Source organism: Scomber scombrus, chromosome 20, assembly GCF_963691925.1.
Source record: "Scomber scombrus chromosome 20, fScoSco1.1, whole genome shotgun sequence".
Lineage (NCBI taxonomy): Eukaryota > Metazoa > Chordata > Actinopteri > Scombriformes > Scombridae > Scomber > Scomber scombrus.
This window is the reverse complement of record NC_084989.1, coordinates 19447120-19471796: the sequence shown is the minus strand read 5'-3', so window position 1 is coordinate 19471796 and position 24677 is coordinate 19447120. Positions and strand designations below refer to the sequence as shown.

The following is a 24677-nucleotide window of genomic DNA, read 5'->3' as shown; positions in this document are numbered from 1 at the left end:
AACCAGTAAATGGAAAACAGCTCCAGTGCTTTTTACATTTCTGAGTGTTTTATAGGATTAATGAGGCGTTATGTTAATTGATTACGGGAGGATGTGGCTTTCAGACAGTCTCATAACAAGTGTTTAAAGCAGCCAATGACAGCAGGCTCCACACAGTGACAAAAGAAAGTAGACCCAGTAATTTAATCTTTGAAGACATTATGTTCAGTTCATGCATTTCTCATGCCACCAGGATTTATTTATGTAACAGCCATTTTAAAACTACTACAACTGGGTGTGCTCTATATTCCCTGTAAACACTTAATATATTTTTTAAGTATTTACATCCATCCAAGCAAAATTGTGATATTTACAAATCTCAAGAGTACAATATGACAACATTGTATTTTCTTTACTGTACAAAAAAATTACCTCATGTTTTTTATTTCAGTAGAAATCTTGTTAAAAAGAGACTGTGAACAATATACAGACACCAGTGACATCATAAACATGGTACAAAAACTGACTAACAGTTTTCTTTGAAACCCATCCAGACATGTTTTAAGACATAAATGACAAATATTATTCTGTTAACAATAATAAATGTTCCAAAACATCATTTACCTGGTTAGACAATATTGAAATTACAAATATGCAAGTATGCAAATAGTTTTCATTTAATATCAGAAGTTTAATCGCTGGATGCAATGCGATGCAATGTTTTACTTCACTGAAAAGTCAATTATCAGAGTCTGTGCACTGGAGACTTCCACATCAAACTAGTGTAGGCAGCCTACTGGCCCACGATTGGCTCCAAACAAGTTGTGACGTCACAAATCTATTTCAGTTACTGGTACCTATTATTAAGATTGTGGACGCATAGAAACTTCCTCAATGGAGAAACATCCTTCTAGTGTAAAAGTGCACATAAGTCATTCTGAACAGTGAAGCTCAAACATCAAGGTGACGCCCAATAGGAGGTAAAAACTCTTCGGTCCCAGAGATAATCAACCTTTGACTTGATTCGAGAAAGATTTGGTGTAATTAAGCAGACTTCTAGCTTCAGCTTGAAGAAGTGCAAGAAAAGATGAGCTGATATGATTTTTAATTTTTTTTTACAAAGGATCAAGAAGAGGCTTTTGTTCAGCCACAGTTACCCTTGATTTCCACCGGGTCCGTCAGCGGCACCTTACAGCTGCGCCACAGTTTAGCTCCGTCCTCTACCCAGCGTCAACTCACACCGGGAGCGTTACAGCAGCGGAGCGGTGCCTTGCGAGCCAGCAGTATTCCCGCGAGATCACGCGATAATCGCCAGACCGCGAGATCCCGTGAACTGGGTGTATAAAGTCAACAACAAGAAACAACTGGTTTCTTTGCTTCTCGGACGTGAAACGAGACCCTTTGATCGATTGCCTACTGACCTGGGGCCACCGGTTATGACGTAATGTGGATGTGAGGTTGTGATCTGCGCATTGTGTTTTATTTTGAAAGGGGATGGAAGTTTTATTATGCCGATTCTGTGTCTGACTTCCTGTCTGGTGCAATCTGCTCTGTTGAGCTTGTCGCGAGTTAGAAACGTGTCCGTGAAAAATAGAAATGCTGCGGCGCTGCGGCGCGGAGAGCCGCTGCTGGGACGTTGCTGACACGCTCCCTGTGGAAATACTCTCATTGATTATAGTGGTACCTATCAGCTCCGGTGACCGCGGCGCAGCTGTAACGTGCCGCTGACGGACCCAGTGGAAATTGGGCTTAAGTGGTATTTTTATTTCCAGATAATACCCTCTTCAGGCTAATTATCGCTACGCTTCTTCCGCATGGCAAGCATCAGTTCTGACATGAAGTCTCCACCATCTCCTCCTCCTCCATCTCCTCCTTGCGTTGGTGTAGTCCTCTTTGGCGGAGCAGGAGGGACCTTCTTCACTGACCCAGAAGGCCGCAATGCTGCTTTTGGGGGCGCAGCAGGAGGCGGAGGAGGTGGCGGAGGTGGAGGAGGTGCTCCAGCCCCTATAAATACTGGCTGAGATGGAGGCGGTGGTAAGATCTCTGGATCTGGTGGTGGAGGAGGCAGAGACTGGTCCATGCTGCCAAAACTAGCCGGTGGAGGTGGTGGCAGAGAACCAAAGCTAGCCGCCGGAGGAGGGGGAGGGAGGAAGTCTGGTGGAGCCTCTGAGCTGTCGTCCATGGATGGGGGTGGCGGCGGAGGAGGGAGGTTGTCCATTGCAGGCGGAGGTGGAGGGAAGTTGGTTGGCAGGTGTCGCTGGGGAGGCAAAGGTTTTGAGGAACTCTTGGCGAACAAAGGAGATGGTGGATGAGGGAAGGCTGGGTCTGGAGGTGGTGGGGGGAGGACTTCTGTCATTGGTGGTGGAGGCGGTAAATTTCCATAGTCCTGGGAAGACAGAATATGATATTATGACGCAAGAAGAAAAGGCAGTTGACAACGTTTTACAGTTTATTTTAACCAAAGGCCTGTGTTCAGGGGGTCTAGATGGGTTTACATCGTAAAGATAGTCTTTAAGAAAGAATAATCAGAATCGAAGCAGCGCAGACTGAAATATCCTGACTTTTAGACTGGAAGAGCTCCAAAAATGCTGGTGCGTACATTTCCCATGATACAACAGATCTGTCTGTTGAGTCCACCAACTTAGTGCATGTACTATAATAATCTAAACAAAACATAAAAGATATGTTTCCATTATCTTAAATCTAAATTTGCTGCTAATTCAGCTGCTTTTTTCTGTTTTAAGTCATCAAAAATCTTAAAATTTGGACTGCTTGGGCCCTTTTCACTATTGTCCAACATTTGATAGACTAAACTATTAATCAATTAATTTAAAACGATCAATCAACAAATGAATTGTTGAGTTTGAGGGTTCGTAGTTTTGGGTTTCCAGCTGTATTCAGAGATAGTAAGATGACATCTTACTGTTTCTCCTTACATTAACCAACATAAACCTAAATCTCATAATCACCAGATCCCAAACAGATCCCTACCTTAGAATCAGGTCTTGGTGGGGGTTTTGTAGCGTGCCCATTGGCCTGGCTTGGTGTTTTGGCTGCGACACAAGAAGAAACAGCATGAGTGAACATACTGTACAGGGAAAAAGTTTCTTCTCACATCACTACATCTGGCTTGTTTCACACTGTCAGTTTGCCGTCACATAATCAATGAAGGACTCAGTGAAGGGGAGATTGTGTGCTGTGCTACCTTTGATAGTGGGTGAGGGCGTTGATGGATTGGAGCTGGATGGAGTGCTGCGGTTCGTCCACGCAGAGTTGATGGCAGCCTTCTTCTCGGCTGTTTTAAAGTTGTCATACAGCGACACGCCATACTGGAGGTGTAAGATACACACCACAGAGTTTATATGGTATGTTCTGGTTTAATGGAAATTATAGCTTATCATTAAATTGTTTAAATTGCTCAAATTTACCTTTGCAATGCGTATTCCAGTGAGCCAAAGTTTCATGGACCAGTCATCATCACAGCACATGTACTTGATATACTGAGAATCCTTCTGGATTTGAGGATGCTGGAGACAAATACACACAATAAGCATGGTTAAGTTAGTAAAATACTCTTAAGAAGTGCTAGTTTGGATAATACGCAAAGAACAAAGTTTAGTATTCCTTTTAGTTTTTAGTTTGTTTGACAAAATATTACATTTACACAAATCCTCTCAAGAGTCTCTACTCTCCACTGCTAAGAACTTTGATGCTAACACACTGTAACAGATTACAACCTTGCCTTTCAACATAGCTTCCATTTAAAGTGTAATAAGCAGTTTTCTGGGGCAGCAACAGACTTAAATACACCCAACTGTATCCTCTAGAGAGACATGTGTAACTGTGACCTCCTCCTACTTTATTTTATTTCAGAAGTATCTCTTGACTCATTGAGTGATTGGAATGATGTTTTCCAGTGGATCATTTGGTTATATATTAAAGGATACCACAAGGGGGCAGTCAATCCAGAGAGAGTGTTAAAGTAATCTTGTAACAGGAGCAGTTAGATGCTTGAATCTCATGCTAAAATAGTCTTCTGGTATACTTGAAAATGTAGTCTCACTTCATACATTACAAAGACATTTGTTGTGCAACGCTCACTGTATATGTGTAATATTAACTCCAGAGTCAGTTGTTTTCCCCCTTGAAGAGGAAGTTACAAATTAAGCCTGTTGTGCATAATGGGAATGGTATTAGAGATCACCTGAGGCAGCTCCTTTGAATATCTAACCGTAAACTGTTTTCGCTTATGTCCTTTAATAGCTCCTCTTTTGGCAGTTTCTAAACACCACCCCACCACCCCAGATTTAACAGCACCCACCCTAATTGAACACCCTGACAGCTGAAAACAGCTTCATTTACCATCACACCATATTCATCACCATCCACCACAAATAAAGCAGCTTTTATTGAGCTTTACAAGCAAAAACAGAGATAAAAGACGACATGAAATCTGGCTCGACTTTCAAAATGTCCGCTCTGACAGGTCATTTTCCCTTTGCCCTTGGCCAAGCAGCACCTTATAGCCTCCTCCCTTCAGCTCGAACCTTGAAGACTCTCTTTTACTGGAAGGTAATTCTGTTTCTTTGCCTCTCTAAGCTCTTTTTTGCTTTGATCCTCAACATCTAGTCTAATGGTATCTGCTGATTCTAGTGTTTCCCAGACAAGAAGGGGGGGGGGGAAGAAAGTCCACTTTCATATCCCTTTAAGACTGACCACTAACTCATCTAGTTCTGGCTTTTTTCATTTCCGTCAGCACTTTTTGGCTTTTAATGGGTACAGTAGGCCCCCCCTCCCACCCCCCATCTTGTTCTCAGATTGGAAAGTACTTTTTATTGAAATGCATGACTCTTTCAATTTCTGTTACATGAATTAGGAACTTTTTAAAAAGTATTCTAGTTTCATTTTTCAGAGGAATTAAATAAAGCGATGCTCTCTCGCTTCTTCAATTTAAACTATTTATTGCTTTTCGCTTTTCTTGCTTATTTATAGCAGAGCAAGCAGCTGCAAAGCTGACCATAATGTACATAGAACCCACCACGCAGGAGTCGAATCTGTATAAACATCTTATGTACCATACGACTGATATACTGTTTTAGCTATGACAGTAACACCAACTGGTCAAACAGCTTAACGGCTCAGTGATATTATAAATAATTTCTTTAATGTCACAGTGAGGGGAAGTTGCAGCTTCTCTAATAATACTTCCACGATGAAAGTGTGGGGATTTGAGGCACATCAGATTAATAGCTAAACAATTTTTAACTAAGTGAACCAACTTACCTTCAGAACAAAGCAGAAGTCGGTAGGGGCTTTGTATTTGGTCTTCAAGTCTTTGGCGTAGTAGACATTTAAGTTGTCAAGTTGGACAAAGCAGACGAGATCACGGGATGACTGAAAATACATTTAAAAAGGATTACATTACAAGATCTGCCATGTCTTTTTTTTCCACACAAGTCTGTTTATCTATTCCTTGCTTTGCTGCACAACAGTAGACCATAATGTACTGTATGAATGGTATGTTTGGGAGGAAGAGCTGCCAAGAGATGTAAGATATACAGTGATGCAGTGAATAAGCTGCAGGTATTCATCTGGGAGTAAAAGCTCTAGTTATGTTCAGTGATGCATAAAACAAGAGTGGGGTTGATAAAGCAAATATTCTACATACAAGACCTTAAATCTCATTACTTGACATCACAAGAAAAAAAGTCTATATCCGGTGGATTTTCATTTCTACGACTGAGTATTAGCTGTTGTGTGTTTGTTTATTGTCTGGCCTTTGCCACAAATGATGTTCTCTTTTGACCCCTGACCTTAGTCTTCCCTTTGGGCACGTAGTAAATTCCTGAGGCCCTCAGCTGGAAGAGCCGCTGCTTCCACGACTTCTTGCCGTCCTCTTTGAGGTACATCACCCCCTCAAGATCGGGCACGATGATGGAAGTCCCGCAGAAGTTCTCCTGCGGAGGTGAAGAAGGGATGAAAGGGGTCAGGTTAGTGTCACTTTCAAGAAAATATTTCACTTATGAGTTCATGCGTATGAATGAATTTATTTACCTTTATTAAAAGCTCTTTGTCTTTGTCCTTTATTTCATTCAGAGCTTTCTTATCCTTTTTCCATAGATAAAAGATCTGCAGGAATAAAACAATAAGGATCATGTTATAATTGCACATTGTTTAGCCATTTGGGAATATCCAGTTCCTCAAATATGCATGATAATCCCGATATTCAGTGGAGTGATTTGATCTTAACGGAGCCTCAGACGTTGCTTCATGTGGTTTAAAGTAAATCCCTGAATACTTTACTTTTAGGAAAGAAAAGTCAAATTTGAACATACTGAATATCTGACCAAAAAACATTGGTCAATAATCATTATCAGCTTTCAAAAACCTTTGAACCAATTCATTGGTGTGCGACTGTGCTAATTTGATTTCATATCATAGTCTCAGCCTGTGTTTATATTATGATAAGAGGTAGTCCAAAGGGGGATTTCTATTTTGGTAGCTTGTGTCAGAAGTTTAAACTGTAAATTGATAGAGACATATTGTATAAAACAGATCTCTCTTTTGTTGGTGTCGGGGGGGACATGGGGGACATGATGGAGTACTTTAAATTATGAGAATATCTCACCAGTTTTCCAACCCGGCTATTTGTCTCTGCCAACAGACCGAATCCATTAAATGGACTGAGATTATAAAGGGGGTGCCATTATATCAACAAACATGCCAAGATCTCAGTGTCTTTTGCCTGAAGCTGTTTTGTCTGATATATTACAGTGAAGACATGAATGTAAGAGGTCATCCTGCATGGAGGAAAGACATCTCATAATTCAGACAACAATTCATCAGCGGAAACAGCCAGATGGTGCTCAGCTGAAACAATGTGGAGATAGATTCGCACAAAGCAAGGTTAAGATGAATTAAATAGCCACGGTTGGACTTTTGAGACGCACATCGCACGCACATTGTCTGTGATCACTCGGTTTAGAGAAGTAAAGCCAATCTGTGACGCTTTATAAAGATGACTAACCTGTGGGTTTTTGAAAACCTCGTATTTTTCCCCCCTCTCTTGAAAGAGGACTTTGTTCTCGCTGTCCCTTGTCCACGCTGAGACTAGCTCCACAAGGTTTTCATGGTCTTCAAATGTCCGCTCTGTTAAAAAAGAAAAAAAAACTTGTCAGCAAACAGAAGTGGAAGACATATTAAAGCCACTATGTGTATATTTTAAAAGATTTTAAAAACATTTTTTTAAAGAGACAAACCAGTTAAAAATACACAGTTCAACAATCATAAAGGTGCCATACTCTAAAGATGTTATATTATAGACATGGTGGCTTTAAGTAAAAGTACAACAATGATCAAAATCAATGAAGTAATCACTGTATGGGCTTACTGGGAACTGGGTCGGGGGATTCTTTTTGAAGTGACTGTCAAAGGGTCGAATGAAAAGTGGGGATGCCCCAATTGCAGTTTTTGGCTCCTAATCCATTTGAATCTTCAGCATCTGCCTACATCAAGCTTGATGTGGTATTTATTCCCCCTCTGTGTTTTTTTTAGTTTTTTTTTAAAAATTTTTTTACAGCTGGTAGGTAAGAGACAGGGCTTTTTGATGCGTCTGCTCCAGGACATTACCAGTAAAATTTTAAGTAAAATTACTCATTACAAAGAATTGCCTTTTCAGGGGTTTATATTGCTGTTAATTAATGAGTAAGCTGCATTTTACTATAGATGCTGATATTCTACATTAAGTACAGTTAGGGAATAATGCATATGTGTCACATTAATATTTTCTTTTAAATCTGAAAAGTAGCTAGACGCCTACAGTAGGATAATAATTGTAATATTGGCCTCTGAAAAGTAAAAAAAAAAAGTCCTCATCCTTACATGAGAAAATAGGTGTTTTTTTTATTGCCAAACCAACATAAATGACCATTACAAAAACAACACATAAGAGCCTTTTCTGATCTACCAGATCTATGGTCTCGGTTTGATTGAGTTTAGACAAATAAAAATATCATTTTAAATTTATTTTAAATGATTTATTGGAAAGATTGTGGTCATGGTTAAAATAAACAAACATTGACTGTTGGTATGAAATTGGATTCTTGTCTGGAAAACTATTGTTTTAAGCTTTTGAACAAACAAATAATTGTGTTTTTTCTGGTGTGGATAGTGTTGGGAATCTAGTGGAGAAGCAGTAAAAATGCAAAATGTAAAATACTCAAGTAAAGTACAACCTAAAATTGTGGTTTCCTCCTCTGCAGCACACACAGCTAGTATCAGCCATAGAAAATCAATTTCTCAGTACATTCAAACACTAATGCCAAGACTGACTTTGGAAAGTTTAAATTGTCTCCAGTTCTCTTTCTCACACTGAGTCCAACAGTGCATTATGATTTAAACCAGAATCTACAATAATCTTCTATCTTACTTTATACCCCTTTATGTCCCCTCTGTTTTTAGCTCTGCACCATAAAACATGTCAAAACAAACGCTCCACAGTATGTACAGTATGTCGCTCTGTCTTCAAATCAACTGAACTTGCTTCAAAGTCAACTTCACAGCTGTACGATTGTCTAGGCCTATTTCAAATGGAGTGAATTAGGAAAGATTTCGATAAAATACAACCTTCCCTGTTTGCTGGAAGGACTTTTAAATGGCACAAAACCTCAAAAACACATTAAGTGCACTTTCCACTTCTTCCTCTCTGCCCACACACACACACACACACACACACACACACACACACACACACACACACACACACACACACACACACACACACACACACACACACACACACACACACACACACCCACTGTGCCGTAGATCTCCATCATGTATACTGGGCATTTGACTGTAGTTTAGCCACAGTCCCCAATTACAGGTTAGCAGCTGAGACAGAGGTAGGCATTAGATAAATTGCAGCCAGTTCCAGTCTGTAGTTTGACTATTACAATCATTAAATGTATGGTGTGACTTGGCTGCTGGAATAAGTTATCAGGAGTAAAAATCCCTTTGAACTGCATTAACCACATGGTGCGCTTTAGCAGTGTGCATGTTGAGCACATGGCTGAATTGAACAGTAAAGATTTGTTTGAAGATGGTGTTACCGTTGAGCTCTGTAAGTGTTTATTGGGCGTGACCGGCCTTGACTTTTTGTTGATAAAGATTAAAGGTCGGCATAAATGTTACACTACTTCACCTCGCTCTAGTTTAGTCAGAACATTATACATTCACGGGGGGGTTTACAGGCATTTACAATATTGAATATGGTTTCCATTGTCAAGCTGTCACACTGCTATTCATAGATAGATGACACAAGAGCCCACCCACCCCCATGCCCATGAGTCACCTACATAGAAGAATTCAGAGTTTTGTATGGATACCACGCTATAAGTAGTCATCATGTTATACGGTGCTTAGCTAATTTAAACACTGGCTATTATTTGGTTAAAAATAAACAGTGTTGACTAAAGGGAAACACACATTTCCTCTTTTTTTGTTTTGAGCTGGAAGGGCAGCATATGCACACACGCATCTTCTTTAGAGGGTTTATCTGCAGTACGGACTGTACTTATATCCTGTGTGGTTGATTGTAAAGTGAGATCTTTATGAAAAAAACTGCTTCAAGTTTGGTTTTAAGTGACACAGGAAGAAGCTGGTAGCACTTTTTAGCGATGCATTTTAAAAAAAAAGGCTGAATGTTTTCTGTGAAGAAGTGTTTGCAGCGAAGAGTTAGACAATAAGGCTGGTGATAACTAATTATCGCCTCGTATTGTCAACAAAATCAAATGAAAAAACCCCAATGAATATATCAAACTAACAAGTATTCTTTGTGCATCCTGAGCTGTTTTGTATCTCATTCCTCTGTACCATTATAGAGCTCAAAAATGATTAGAAACACATCAATGAGCCACGCTGCTGCACGACTGTAGGTGATATGTTCCTTACAGTGAACATAAGCACTGTACTTAATCTTGAATCAGTCCTATATGTCATGGAGCTGCAAATACTCAGTGATGCACCTAATGTGTCAATTGTTATCATCATACAATCATTCCATGGCTGCAAGTTACCAAAAAAAACAAAACAATTTCCTCCTTTGTTCGAGACATTTGCTTAAAACTACAGTGTCCAGTTGTTGCAGTAAGAAAAATGGTGTATCCATTCATTTTGTGTACTGCTGCTTAACTCCCTAAATATATAAAATTACTTGAATAGGATTTTCAAGTAAAATAATATTGACTCACTCACAGACACTAATGACTTTACCACCAGTGTCTCATTAAAACAGTTTCTCAACTAAAAAGCCCCATTTACTCCTGTTTTAGAGACATTTGCTTAAAGCTACAGTGCCCAGCTGTTTTATAAATTAATGAGCCTTTTGTAAAAATTAAACTATATATTGGGCCATTCTTTACAAGAACAAGTATTCTCTTTGTATCCAAAGCTGTATATACTGTTAACTCATTCCTCTGCACCAGTATAGAGCTCCACTGTCATCCAAAAACCATTAAAAACACATCAATGAGCCATGCTGCTGCACTACTGTAGGTGACACGCTCTTTACAATGAAAATAAGCACTATAAGCACTGTACTTTATCTTCATTCAACCCTACATACACCAAGGAGCTGCAAGTACTCGCTTGCACACCAAATGTGTATCATTCCATGGCTGAAAATAGTCCACAATAAAAGCACCATTTCCTCTTGTTTAAGAAACATCTGCTTAAAACCACAGTGCCCAGCTGTTGAGCCTTTTGTAAAAGTTAAACTATATATTTTGCCATTCTTTAGTCAGACTAAATGAACTTAAGACAGGGTAGCAAAGTTAGAAAGTATGAGACATTGCTGGTTTCTCATGGAATTTGTTTAGAGTAAGAAAAATATAGAATATTTGGAGGCTTATCCTTTAATTTCGTGTATTTGCTGCTTAAGTCGCTGAATATAAAATTACTTGAACAGGATTTTCAAGCAAAATAATATTGACTCGCTCACAGACGCTAATGACTTAACCACCAGTATCTCATTAAAATAATTTCACAACGGAGTAAAATGATTCCCTGATCATGAAATATAAGATTGTTTCTGTTAAATTATAAATGATCTCCGTAATAATCAGATGGAGTTGTTAGGAAACAGTAAAAACAGATGGTAACAATGGCAACGATGTCCAGCAGCTGAAGTAAATATAGCACAGACAGCTCAGACGGAAGATTGAGATCATGAGGCTTCTATTTCCGCATGACAGGGAGGATGACTGACAGTGTCCGATACAGCAAATTAAACCCACCTGTCTATACTGTGCGTGTGTGTGTGTGCTACAGAGAGCGAGGTGCAGAGAGAGTATAAGAAAGAAGAGAGGAGGAGGGAGAGAGAGATGAATGGGAGTCGGATAAATGTTTCATTGTGAGCTCGCTGCAGTGTGGCTGCCATTGCGCCAATAAAAACACAGTCCATCATCTGGGCCTGAATGAAATATACCACCCTGTACATTGTGTGTGTGTGTGTGTGTGTGTGTGTGTGTGTGTGTGTGTGTGTGTGTGTTTGGTTGACAATTGAAGTAAAAACACCCTGAAGGATTAGGTCACTAAAGTGGTAATCCACCACCACTGTGTTTTTCTGGTTTTGTTGACATATTTGCTGCTCAGCTCGTGCTTACACCTGTGGCGTTCCTTGCACTGTACGTTTCCCAGAAATAACATATTTTTCTGTTAATTACATTTTGGTAGTTGTTCATACTAACAACCCAGTTCAGATTTATGCTAAACTGCAGCTGGAAAGGTACACCACATTGTTTCCCTTGCACTAAAAGACTGAAAATACTTAACCTGTCAGCAGGTGTTTAAAACCAGGTGTTTAACTCAAGCAAATATATCATGAAATCATCACAGATTGAATCCCTTCGGTATATCATCTGATGACAATGCATTAACATAGATTGGCGATTGTTGATTGATTAACCATAGGTCATAAACGTGGCCAATGTGGGGCCGTATATTATACATTGGATAATATTACTGCGGTAACTCACCCAGTTGCAGCTCAGGGTTTGTCTCAACCAGGCTCCAGCTCACATTGCAGTCGCAGTGAGTCTTCTCAAACATGTTGTCCAGAACATCCCTGACGTTCTGCCTCTCGTCCACCATGAGAGTCTTGGAGCTGCCGTCATTCAACAGCACCTTCACCACCAACTGTTAGACAAGTCAGAAAAGTGTGATTTAATTTCTCCGACAAATAAGCAACAAAAATGTTAAAATTCCGACCAGTGAGAAATGTTGTGCTTAAAGTAATGGTTTGACATGATTGGTGAGAATTAGTGATGTGTGAAGCTTGATATACTGTTATATATTGTATGGTATAAAGCTACAGCTAGCTCTAGTTAACTTGAGTTAATGATTCTCAAAGTGGGGTCTTTTGCCTCAGCAAAAAAGGGGAATAATTTCTCTTCACTATCATTCCATCCATACGTAACACAATTACTAAAACATATGACAACACATAAAGTCTTATCAAATGGGGGTCTGTGGTCTAATTTATTTTAGTTTAAGGGTTCTTGACATGAAAAAGTTGAATAACCACTGGCTTAAATTATTAAAGAGTGGAAACAGAACATCCCTCTTAAAACCACAACTTCATTTTTATACTTCTGTCTTTTTATGGATTATAAAAATTAGATATACAGTGCATGTTAATTAATTCGCTTAAAAGGCTAGCTGTTTACCCTTGTTTCTCTTCCTCATGCTAAGATAACCATCTCTTGGCTGTAGCTGCCTATTTAATGGACAAATATGAGAGTGGTATCAAATTTCTTATCCTAATAATGAGCTTAGTAAGGAATAAGCACATTTATCCCAGCGTCTTTGGTTCTAACATGAAGTTTTCTGTGTCATCTGCATGTCAGACTGAGGTTAAAAGTTGTGGATGGCAGCAGATGTCTCTGGAGTGAGACATCAAATCCAGCCTTGAAGCACATGCAGCTTGTTTGTCGGCCAGTGTAATTACAGGCTTCATATAGTAAATACTTGTTTCTGTTTCATAATGTTAGCTTTACCAAAGCTGTCTGGAGCATCAGCATGTTTATCTCTTTATTGAACATATTTAACCCCCCTTCATATTTTTTCCTCCTTTGCATTCATCTCTTTGTGGAGTCTCAGTGCCCTGACCTGGGTGAGATTAATGTTGTGCTTTCCTCACAGGCTCATATGGCTTCATACTTCCTCTCATATGGAAACAAATCCAGGTTTGGGAAGCTGAGGAGTTTCACAGAGCCGAGGTCAGCCAGTCGCTTGCCTTGTGTCAAAAAAATATGGGTTTCAGAGATGCTATCATAAGAGGATTTAGGGTGTTGGATCGCATGTTCCTCATTCTCAACCGTTTCTGCAAAACAATAAGGTTTTGGCAGTTGGTTGAATGAAATGTAGCTTGATACCACATTATTTTTCGGTACGTCCTCATGCAGATATATTCTTAAAGTTGAGAATGTGCACCACAACTAGGGGGCTTATCTGAAACTCAAGGGCCTCTGACCACAGAAAGTTTTGCTTGGTGCACCTCAATCTTCTCAGCTTAACAACCCAGAGACAGATGTTGCTGTGAAATTGGCCCGTAGTTTGTGGATCTTTTGCATTCGTACATATATGGTGATTTGAAATGTGTTTTTTTTGGTTTCCTTTTGATTTTGAACATCTAAGAATTTATAATGACCTCAACAGACCATTTAAGCAGTCATACCTATATGTAACCTGTATGGGACTTCTCAGCTAAGTCATAAGTAGAACTGAAAGAAGTCGACTGTCAGATGTAATGGCAGCATCAACCGTGATAAAAGCATGGAGCACTATAAGCATGAAATTAGTTTGGTTTGTGTAAAATTGCAGTTCCTGATGCGTAGCTTTGCACGCACGACTGCATGTCCATACTTCTGTGCAAGTGCTTTGAAGATGAGAACGTATCCACATATCACCCAAAGAGGAAACGGTGCTGTCCAGCAGTACCTTGGCTATATGAAAGCGATCCATTACTGTGATAGATGGCGCTTCCAAAAGAAAAGGAAGAAAAGAACCTTGCATGCTTTGTTTGAATGTTACGTCTTTTACTGTGACATCCGGGTAGTTGTATTTCACAATGTCTTTAAAAATTTACTGCTGCCGGTGGATTTTACACGACTTCAATGTCCGCTTACCTTTTTCACTTTAGCTTCCTTCAGCTTCTCAAGAGCGAGCTTGATTTTGTCCGCCTTCATCTGTGCCTCAATTTCCTCCTGAAAAGGACAAACAATTATGAATGGTAAAGTAGAGTAGATGTTCATGCTGTAAGAATGGGATATATTCCCCCATTGTTTCATTGTTTTAAAGATACATAGTATACAATTTAAACATCAGTACCCAGAAATAATTTTAGATTTTTGACCATAGCATAATAATATTGATCATTTTGAAGGTACTGTATCATTTGACATTTTTGCCAAGAGCCGTTTGTTGAGATGATTATCACTCTCATGTGAATCCATGAAGCTGCAGCCAGTAGTCTTTATGCTAAATTGAGCTAATTGGCTGTAGCTTCAGTTTAACCATCAATCTGCAAGACAGCGACTAACTATATTTCCCGAAATGTTTGAACTTTTACTTTAGTACAAAGGGAGAAACAAAAAATCTGACTAGTGAGTCCATCTCTGTGGATGTATCACTTCAGTGCTGTTCTGGAGGTATAATGTGTTTGATTTCATCTCTTCCTGTGGGTGGACAGGTTTCAATTCAAGTATTTCATTTGGGAAATTACGTCCAATCTATTGGATCTCAATTAGTTGGGATGGAATACTATTTTCTTTGGATTTAGGATTATAAATCTGGTGCATTCTTGCATTAAAATTCTGCCTACAGCACCGCTTTAATGAACTTGTACACCTCTACCTAACAATGACGCATTCTCTGCCTTAATACAGCTGGTGTTTTTTACCTCAGGAGGATGAGGTAACAAGCCCTGCTAAAGCAATAAACCCCCGTCTGGCTTCCCCCTCCCCTTCACCTTCCCCCTCTCCTACCCCACCACCACCACCACCACTGCTGCAACATCTTACCTCCCTTTCTCCAACCTTTGGTATTGATCCTGTTACTCTTTCCTGCTCATGGCCGTGTGTGTTTGATCTTTTCCAGACAGACTCTCGGGCTGTTTCGCCTCACGAGTCTCTGTAACCGTAACAGATGCCTCCGTCCACTTTACCATGATCTCACTGTCCAACTGTTGTAAGAGCTATACCACTCTTCCCAGTGCCGCAAAGACAAAAAAGTGCTCAAGAGAAATATATATGCTGGGAACTGGTGATGTTTTTGATGCTCAGAAAGCACTTAGTTGTGGTGAACTGAGACATGCCACCAATGAAAAAGATTGTGACATTATTGCCTCATTATTGCCAATGCACAGAGCTTGAATTTATCTTGTCTGCTGTCTCTTCTGCAGCATTGTGGCATTTAATCATCAATCTATTCTCGCTCTCTCAGTCTCCTAAACATACCCTCAATTAAAACTCTAACTTCGTAAGTTCAGTAGTTGCACATATAGGTCAAAAGGTCTTTGCAGAGATGCTATTGTTATCTTGTCATGCTCACAAACTGCACACAAGCGGACTCACCATTGTAGGCTTTGCACCCTGTGGGGGCGGAGGTGGTAAGGGGGAGGCGGCAGAAGACGATGGGGTGGTAGCATTGCTGCTGGTGCTACTTGCAGGCGACGTCGGGGAAGCGTGGCTTGTGGGTGGGGGCGGCAAATCTTGCTTGGGCGGCGATATCACCTTCAGATCTTCTATCCCCGCTGCGAGTTTCTCTTCAGTCGCATTGAGGTCAGCCACCAAATCAGCCATAAGTGCATCCAAGTCTGTATCCTCCAGTTCATTGAGGGACTCTGGTGTTAGAGGGAAACAGGTTCATTTGTAATTATGTAATTATGTATATTTAAGACAAATGCACAAACTATGTTGTTCATTTTTTGAAATGATGAGTGTTTTTTCAAAAAAAGTAAGTTTCTCTGTGTTTTCATTAAGCAGTGCCATAACAACTAAAAAGGCTACTACTTCTATTTCATTACTAATTCATCTTTCCTTGTCTTTTCTGAGGAATAAAGGCTGGTGGTAATGAACAAGTTAGTGTGGGCTGGGCTGAACAGGTTACTGTATGTCTTTATACTGTATGCAGTCTTTAATGCAATGAAGCCCAGAGATGAGAGAGAAGCAGTGAGTGACCAACCCTCAACACTCCACTGAAACTAAGGAGTGAAAAGTGGTTGCCTGGTTGGTTGGAGAAGTGAGAGCAGGTTTAATATTTGTTTGTATACTGTCTTGAATGAATATTTAATGTGCAACTTTCAAATAATACATCATTTATAAAAGATTTATATATGTGTATACACAGTACCAGAAAAATAAAAATCTGAACAGTTCCATCACAACTGGACAAACTTCCTTAAGAAGTTCATGTCTAGAAGTAACCATTTGTTTTCTTTGGTATTTACACACATTCACACATTCAATTATCAATAATACCATTCATAAAGCCAGTATTTAAAACTTATAAACCCTTTATAAAGGGTGTCTTACTAGAAAATATCACCTCTGGGTAGATTTGTCTTTTTTAAAGTCTTTTGAGACATGCATTTGTACGGATAAACCTGATGATGATGACAGGAATTTAGTACTTAATGATATGCAAAATAAATAGACAAAAAGGGAAGGTGGGAACATAAAGTAGAGTGCTAATGGCAGACAAACAGATGCTGTGACCTTGCTTTAACATTACGACTGCTTGTTTTACAACCCATAAGAGCCACAGGCAACCAGTGAGTAATTATCTCGTACAGTGACCTTAGTCTTCAACTGAAATTACAGCTGGAACAGTAGCCAGATATACAGTACTGCAAAGTAACTGAATGCTTCTTTTCTACCTCTTCACATTACAACTTACAATATATCCTGTCCTTGCACAACTGGATTATTGTAGTCTCTGTTTAGAAATACAACACCCAGTTCTGTGTAGTATTTCAACATGCATTGAAAAAACAAAATGTTAAGTCACCATTGAGGTCAGTGAAGCCGATGGAGTAATTGACTTCCTTGTCTTTGGTGGGGAGAGGTTCAGGAGGCCCTATTTCCTCTCCGAGACTCTGCAGGGAAGAATTGAACAAGGCAGCTTGTTTATAAGAGCATGAATACAATATCTGTCAAACTACAAGACCCCCAGGGGCACAGTGAGTTAATCAACAACACATTCTGAGTCTCCTGAAACATAAACTGTCCCCACAAATTATGTAAGAAAGTACAATGTTTACACATCTAATGTTACATCTGTTTTTCAGTATTCCACTTAACAGGGCTTCTATGTGTAGTAGTAAGCCCCCCTGGCAAAATGGAAGAGATTTAAAATACCTGGTGGGCTGAAAACAACATCAAAGCGATCAGCAGGGCATTTCACAAAAAAAAAGAAAGAAAAAAAAGTGTAATCTCTAGCTGGCTCATGAGTTTGCCATTTGACCTCTCCTCTAAAAGAGAGTGTAATTTATGGTTGTTAGATGACCACAAAGAGGGTCTACCCCGCTGTGTCTGTTGTTCTTGCCATTCGAGAGTGGCTCTGTGATCGATGGTGGCTTTTAGTGAGTTTGTCATCTGTCTCTAAAGTCGAAAAACTCTATTTAAAGGTGTATGGTGAAAAAAGTAACCGCAAGCAGTCTGGAAAAAATGTGTGGTTGTGTATGTGTGATGGATGAAATGTGTGTGTTACCCTTTTGAGGGAGTGGATCTGATGCACTTTACGGTGATAGCAACAAAAGTAATGAATGAGTTTAATCTTTTGGGGCTATACTCTTTAATAAGAGACACTATAGACTAAAAGTTATAATAAATAATCTCTTAGGCCAATGAAACAAAGTGAAACCAAAATGTGAATGTTCATGCAACTCCAGGCTATTATAAATCTGCTCTTTATTATTTACTCACATTTTATTTTACTATTTATTTGTCTTAAAAAAAAAGTTATAATGCTGCAACTACAATCTGTAAGTTAATTTTTGCAATCTGATCAAAGCTACAGAAAATAAATAAGAATATTCCATAATGTGCTTTCTCTGAACAGAAATCTTAAAAAGATGTGGAGAGATGTGTCTTATTGTTGTCATGACAACTGCTTGAGCTCACCTGAGTGAGGAGGTCCATCTCCCCCAGCAGATCGCTGAACATAGCATCGATGTCGTCCATCTGGATGAAAAAACAACAGAAGCGTCAGAAAACAGAAAACACTCAAAGATCAGACCGTGAAAAGTTTTCAACATGTGACAAAAACTCTAGACCACTGTGTGCATCACTATCGTTGACTGGATCTGGTAGTCATGAGGAATGTAAAGGTTAATCCAGTTACACGGAGAAGCAAAACATTGAATACTCATGTATTTGACACAGCCTGCTGGGGGATGCAGCCCTACTACCTTCCCTTTGAAACATGTGCAGTTGTAATATGCACCCTGGGGCTACATTATTGTGCAAAACATCTCCAACACAGACCGAAGGGAGAAAATATGCATAACTTCCAGGCATTCTTTATTTGCTAGAACTTGTCATGTCTTGTTCCACATTTTGAACAGAGGAGTGCAACATTATCAGGGTTTTGCATTTTCTGTCATGTCCAAAACAGAAGTACAATTTTACTTCTGTTTTTAGGTATCTTTTATTTATTTATGCATTTCATTTTTACCCCAATTCATTGTTTTTGTAGTGATTTTAATCAAAATTAATCAAACACATTTATGAATACCATCCTCTAACTCACTGGTTGTGAAAGCTATACTGAATGAAATATGTTATGCATGCTCCAGATTATTTAAAGCCATTGATCCTCCAACTCACTATTGCAATAAATCATATAATCCTGTAATTAAAGAGCATTACATGTTGAAATCATGCACTGATTTGACATAATTACAATGTACAACACTTATTTTAATCATTATAATAGAAAACACTGATTCCTTTAGTAAAAGACTGTATGTTAAAATAATTAAACTGCAATGCTATTCTGCGTGACTTGACACATCCACAAAACATCCTCTGAAACATGCTGAATTCAAAGAAAAAATGAAACCATTGACAGAATATAGTATGCACGCTTACACATTCTGCTGTACTATTGGAAATTGCTGGTCAAGTCTCAAAGGTTGACTCATGCACCCAGACATAGATGTAATGGAGTAGCAAAAATAGCCTCGAGGACGGCCGAGGGTGTCTATATTTCCCCTGAAAACAAGTTCCGAAGATTCACTGGAGATTCCCGTCTGTAATTATGTACAGTACGCTGTCTCTCACACGTGTATTATTTGAAGCTCAATTTCTCAGAGCAAATGTTATGATGGGCTAGAATGTGCAGTCAAAACAGAGTCCCTGTTTTCCTACAGTGGAACATGACCAGTAGTGTAAAAGTGTCAATGAGAGTTCATACATTTACAGTGGTGGTTAGATGACGTGTTAATTGCAGTAATTTAATGTGCTGAATACAAGCTACTGTATAACTCTGAGGCATTTTGATGGTCCGAAGTGCGTGCAGTTAACGGGCAGGGAAACATAGTAAATTGTGATTGATGTTTCCACATGAGCTCTCTAACCACCAAACCCTCCCTCGGCGGTTAGGAGGACAGCTCACCGATAAACATTAATGTTTCACCCTCTGCTCATTGTTCTGTGACTCTTTTTGAGTTTCACTGGCCCACTTCTTAGCCACACCAAAACGTCCACCAGTTAGTTCACCACTTTGGTCCAGACTGAAATATTTCCACAACTACTGCATAGGATGTTAATGGTCCCCAGAGGATAGCTCATAATGACTTTAGTGAGCCCCTTAAATTTTCTCTTGTGCCTCCACAAGGTTGACATTTATGTATTTTTAGTCAAATGTCTCAAAAACCTTTAGATGGATTGCCATGAAATTTGGCGCAGATGTTCAAGTTCCCCGGAGAATGATTTGTAACACATGCAAAACAAATGAAATTCCCATCAGCCTCAGCTGTGCTTTACATTTTGTGATAATTACCAAATTTGTGTTGCTAACTCGCTAAATTAATATGACCATGCTAAACATTATATCTGCTTAACATCAGCTTGTTAGCTTTGTTGTTGTGAGTGTGTCTAATATTAGTATTTAGCTCAAGGATCTCTGCACCTTAGTACAGGCTCACTAGAGCTGACAGCATGGCGGTAGACTTTTCGTCTTGTTATATCAAATCTATCAGTGTTTTATACAGATTGGTTACACAACCATGAGAGAAATAATCAAACAGTGAAGACACATGATAAGGCACAAAGATGATAACATTGCAGCTTGTTGTTGTACTGCCAAGAGTTTTGTTTTGTCATGATTAGATATGGTAATCTGAATATAAAATTTAATATGGATGTTAGGAAGTTAAAATGATAGATAGCTAAGGATAGATAAAGGCTTGGTGTGGTTGAGATTACCGTAGCTATGGACTATTTCAAACAGGACACATGATGGCTTCACACCTTTTATTCTGTTTTTGCTCCTTTTAGACACAGTGTTAACCACCAACCTAGAAAAATAGTTTTTTATAGCTGTTTTCACAAACCTCTAATCTCATTGGCTTAGCTCTATACCAGTGAAATGATCTCACAGAAATGTTCGCATAACAACCACTTCAGCCTTAATTATGTTCTGCGGCTATGATACATTAGATATGAATATGTTATCTTTCACTGTAACTCACTGTAGTAAAAAATTAATTTGAGAAATGCAATCAAAAGCAACTAAGGCCTACAGGTCAAACCACCTGACAGAGTAGAGGAGACAAGCGTGATTCATTGTCTTCCAGGCAAGATTTCACACAGCACCGTCGCACGATATTTCTCATTTGAATGTGAACTGGATTGATATTGTTACAACATCACACATGTCGTTTGCTTGTATGGTCGGGAGTGAGTGAGAAACTGTGTATCTTCTGACTGCATTTCATCCGGTTAGAGCAGATTGTAGATAGTATCTAGCAAAATGTTGGTGGTGATGATGCTGCATTAAGTTGTTTTCCATATTGACTGAATTGAGCGTCTGACAATAATTTCCATTTGTTAATAATGTCCATTGTGTGTATGTGCGTCTCAGTCTAACTGTCATAACATGAGGGGCCCCTGCTACTCCTCCTGTTTTAACCGAATGGTTTGCCGAGGGAAGGAAGTGGTAAGGGTAAAATTTCCTGCTACACGCAGTGTCAAAATTGTGCTGTGTAGGAAATGTTGACATCAAAAGCCACCTGCAAGCTCTACACTAGTTTCCTCCACTAAAATTATTTGAATATTCTGAAAACATAATTTGAATTTAACACAGTTTGAACAACTTGCAATAACCCCTTTATAAAAATGATGCAGCCTAAAAAATGCTAAGCTTGATTTGAACCACTACAGCACAATTTTTCATTATTTTAAAAAGAAATCTATAAAATGATTACTATCATAATTACTTTCACATTTTATTCTGTGTCACAACATTTCATTTTGTGTTGTGACAACCGCAGTACTAATGTCACTGTAACACCCACAGTATGATTTTGGACCACGTCAACCTGCAATGTTTTCAAGTTACTCGAGGAAAACATTGTAGTATCAGTCAGGTTGCTCCTGGCAGCCGCGGTTAGAGGCCAAATGCATTAAATGAGAGCTCTGCTAGCTCTCATTCAGTAAAGAAAGGTTGTGAGTGTGTAGAAGTGTTTGGTCAGACTTTGAAATCAAACAGCCGTCTGCTAATGGAGGCCAAAGTTACTTAATGCATGACCAGATTCATCATGATAAAATGGTAAACAGTGAATTCACTCCACCCATTTAACATGCTTTTTCATTTCCCCATTTGTAGGTGTGCCTCTGTAAATAAAAGACACAAAACAGCTGCAGTGAAAATGTTAACTTCAACTGCTGACTTGACAGTCGCTTTAAAACACTAGGCAGTTTGACATTTTGGGAGGCAATTAGCCAGGAGACGATTAGCTTAGCCTAGCATTGAGATTGCAAACAGACTAAAAACAGTCTTGCCAGATTGGAAAGTTTTCTACTCTTTGTTTAATTGTGCATTTAAAAATTGTTGTGAATGGGGTGTAGATATCTCTACCTTCCATGACATAACCTATTACATGAACATGGCATGAGTTTAACATATAAAAGCTAATATAAATACAAATCTCCAAATCCAAATGTAAAACAACTCTAAAGCTCACTAATTAACAGGCTGTCTCAAATTTTTTAATGACAAATCCAAATTAAAACAAAAATGACATACAAGTATCAGCTGGTTGCCGGCCAAGAAATAATCTTGCACATAACTGCCTGTAAAACCTAATAGATGTATTTACCTTTGGACAGAGCCAGACTAGCTTTTTCTCCCTTCATGCTAAATTAAGCTAATGGGCTGGCTCCAGCTTCACACTGAATGGACCGCTATGACAGTGGCATCAAACTTCTTGTCCAACTCTCAAGAAAGCAAGAAAGAAAATAAGCACATTTACCAAAATGTCGAACTATTCCATAAAAATAAAACGGCCATGGATAAAAACTGTAACATCTTTGGCTCAAGATATTGGGAATGGCGTAGATCTTTTGCGAAATCATGGATAAGATCTTTATCAACAGTACTGGAGAACCCTGAGTTGGAAGTGCAACACCAGCATGACTAACACTGTTTGAAAGAGCCATTACTGATGCATAAAGTGCTCTGAAGTGAGTTCAGTTTCCCTTCCTAATTTAACATGTTTAGACCAAAACTTAAGATTAACTGATTGTCCTCTGCAAGGTGAAATGATACACAACAACAGGATAATTTAATTTCCCTTCAGAAAAATTGCTGCATAACTGACTTCATCTACATGAACTTATCATTCACACTCACAATTCTGTGGGCGATGCTGTAGTAAAAAAAGGAAGAAAAAAGAAGTGGTGCTATCTTTAAAGTGTTGCATTTTACATAATTCTGTTTTCTTCTGTTTTCTTTCCAGAACACACTCAGAAAGTATGTGAATTGTCAGCATTTATAAATATTATTGGAAACCCGCAGGCATGAAATCTGGACAACTTTCAAACCCACACAATGCATTGTGAAAACACACCACTGTGTTTCTGGAACTCAAAGAAATTAAATTAAAAAAAGACTGAACATATAGCACGCAGGCAACTAATGCATTCCTCCAGAACCCTCCCCCCAAATAATCTCAAATATACATCACAGTCTTTTTTTTATGAGTCCACATATGTAACTCAAGCATCAGGCAAGAAAATGGAAACCAGACAACAACTCTAACAGACTGCATCGAAGCAAAGCGTGTTTACCATAATATACAGAAACTTCCTCTCTTACACAGATCAAATATCTATACTGGGGTTTTAGTCAGATGCCCACAGAGCTGTATGTACTACTGCAAAAGAGGCAAATTAGAGGTTCTGCAGCAGAAACAAAGCTCTGCAGAGCATAACAAGGAGGTATTATAACTGGCAGTAATAATACACAAGATCCTATCCATGCTTGCTGAAGATTTAGAGGTTTGAACGACAAAAATTAGCTTCACATAGAGAAAAGTAGACATTATCTTTGTTTTTTACATAGATCCCAACTTCCAAGAGTCATAGGAAAGCTTTTCAAAACATACAGTATATTCCAGCATTTTAAGCCTTGACAGCATTAAAAAAAACACAGAAAAAACAGAAAACAGCCTGTCAACTAAGTGGTTTTTACTCCCTCATTCCAAATGGACGCTTGCATCGGTACAGTTTTTATGCAACCCAGTTTATGTTTCAGTGATTTAATCTCATCACAAAAGCCAAATGTACAAAATGTTCCTATCATCAGTGACAACCTGACAGCACTATTAGCTGAGCCATTTCAAATACGAGACCAACCCTATCGGTTTCATGTGGTTATTGAGTCATACAGCAGGGTCCACCCAGATGACAAGAAAACATACGCTTTTCATCACATTAGAACACACCTAATGACTGTCTTTTACCTCTGTACAGCAACCTAATCAAGCCTTATCTCATGAGTACAAATATGTCTCAGATGACAATGACTGGATTGTTTCACTTTTGGTCCAGTTTTAAACTAATTTGATAACTTTAAAAAAAGTGTCAATCACAGAGTATTCATTAAAACAAAAGATTTTGAGAGGTTATCTTAAAATGCTTTATGAATATTTCTAGTTAAAAGTATAAATGCACTTGAAAAAGTTGGTTATCTGGCAGCACAATTAATTATGAGCGCAAACACAACGCACACCTATAAAACGGTCAAAGTCTTCAAGTCTTGTTCACGGGGCTGCGAGTACACACAGTAATGGGTGTTCACCGTTAACTGGAGATATAACATCCAACTGAACAGAGATATGACTCACCTTTGTAAATATCCTTATTTCGCCAGTTAGTTATGAAAAAACAGCTTCATGGACATCAATCCCACTAAAAAAAACGTTATTCTCTCATGAAACTCAACACAGAAATATAGTGGTTGTGGATTGCTCTCTGACTGTTGAGACTTCTTCCTGCTCAATGCGGAAGTTCAGGTTCAGACCTGTCACTACATTCCTGCTCAGAGCTCAACACTTTCACAACAGTCTTGTCTGGGCAGCACTGGCTGTCCCCGTCACGCACTTTATAACAGTACTCCTGCTTATCTGCACT

The 24677-nt window shown here is 39.0% G+C and overlaps 1 protein-coding gene across 1 annotated transcript; it reads right to left on the bottom strand.

Moving 5' to 3' along the window:
* Positions 1 to 1568: 1568 nt before the first annotated feature.
* On the bottom strand, positions 1569 to 24525 carry apbb1ip (amyloid beta (A4) precursor protein-binding, family B, member 1 interacting protein). The gene is made up of 14 exons (XM_062441490.1): positions 24392 to 24525; positions 18162 to 18221; positions 17047 to 17134; positions 15612 to 15880; positions 14166 to 14243; positions 12015 to 12174; positions 7007 to 7128; positions 6034 to 6108; positions 5793 to 5936; positions 5263 to 5373; positions 3408 to 3506; positions 3185 to 3308; positions 2971 to 3032; positions 1569 to 2365 (listed from the first exon to the last, which is right to left on the bottom strand). The coding sequence occupies exons 2-14, from the start codon at positions 18219 to 18221 to the stop codon at positions 1769 to 1771; spliced, it is 1989 nt and encodes a 662-aa protein (XP_062297474.1). The 5' UTR covers positions 24392 to 24525; the 3' UTR covers positions 1569 to 1768.
* Positions 24526 to 24677: the final 152 nt, after the last annotated feature.

Bases quoted from the DNA above. Each gene is read 5' to 3' on its own strand.
- apbb1ip (XM_062441490.1), bottom strand. From the start codon at position 18,221: ATGGACGACATCGATGCTATGTTCAGCGATCTGCTGGGGGAGATGGAC. The intron at 14,244-15,611 runs GTGAGTCCGCTT...TGTCCTTTTCAG, and splicing joins AGGGTGCAAAGCCTACAATG to GAGGAAATTGAGGCACAGAT. The intron at 5,374-5,792 runs GTCAGGGGTCAA...ATGTATTTTCAG, and splicing joins TGCCCAAAGGGAAGACTAAG to TCATCCCGTGATCTCGTCTG.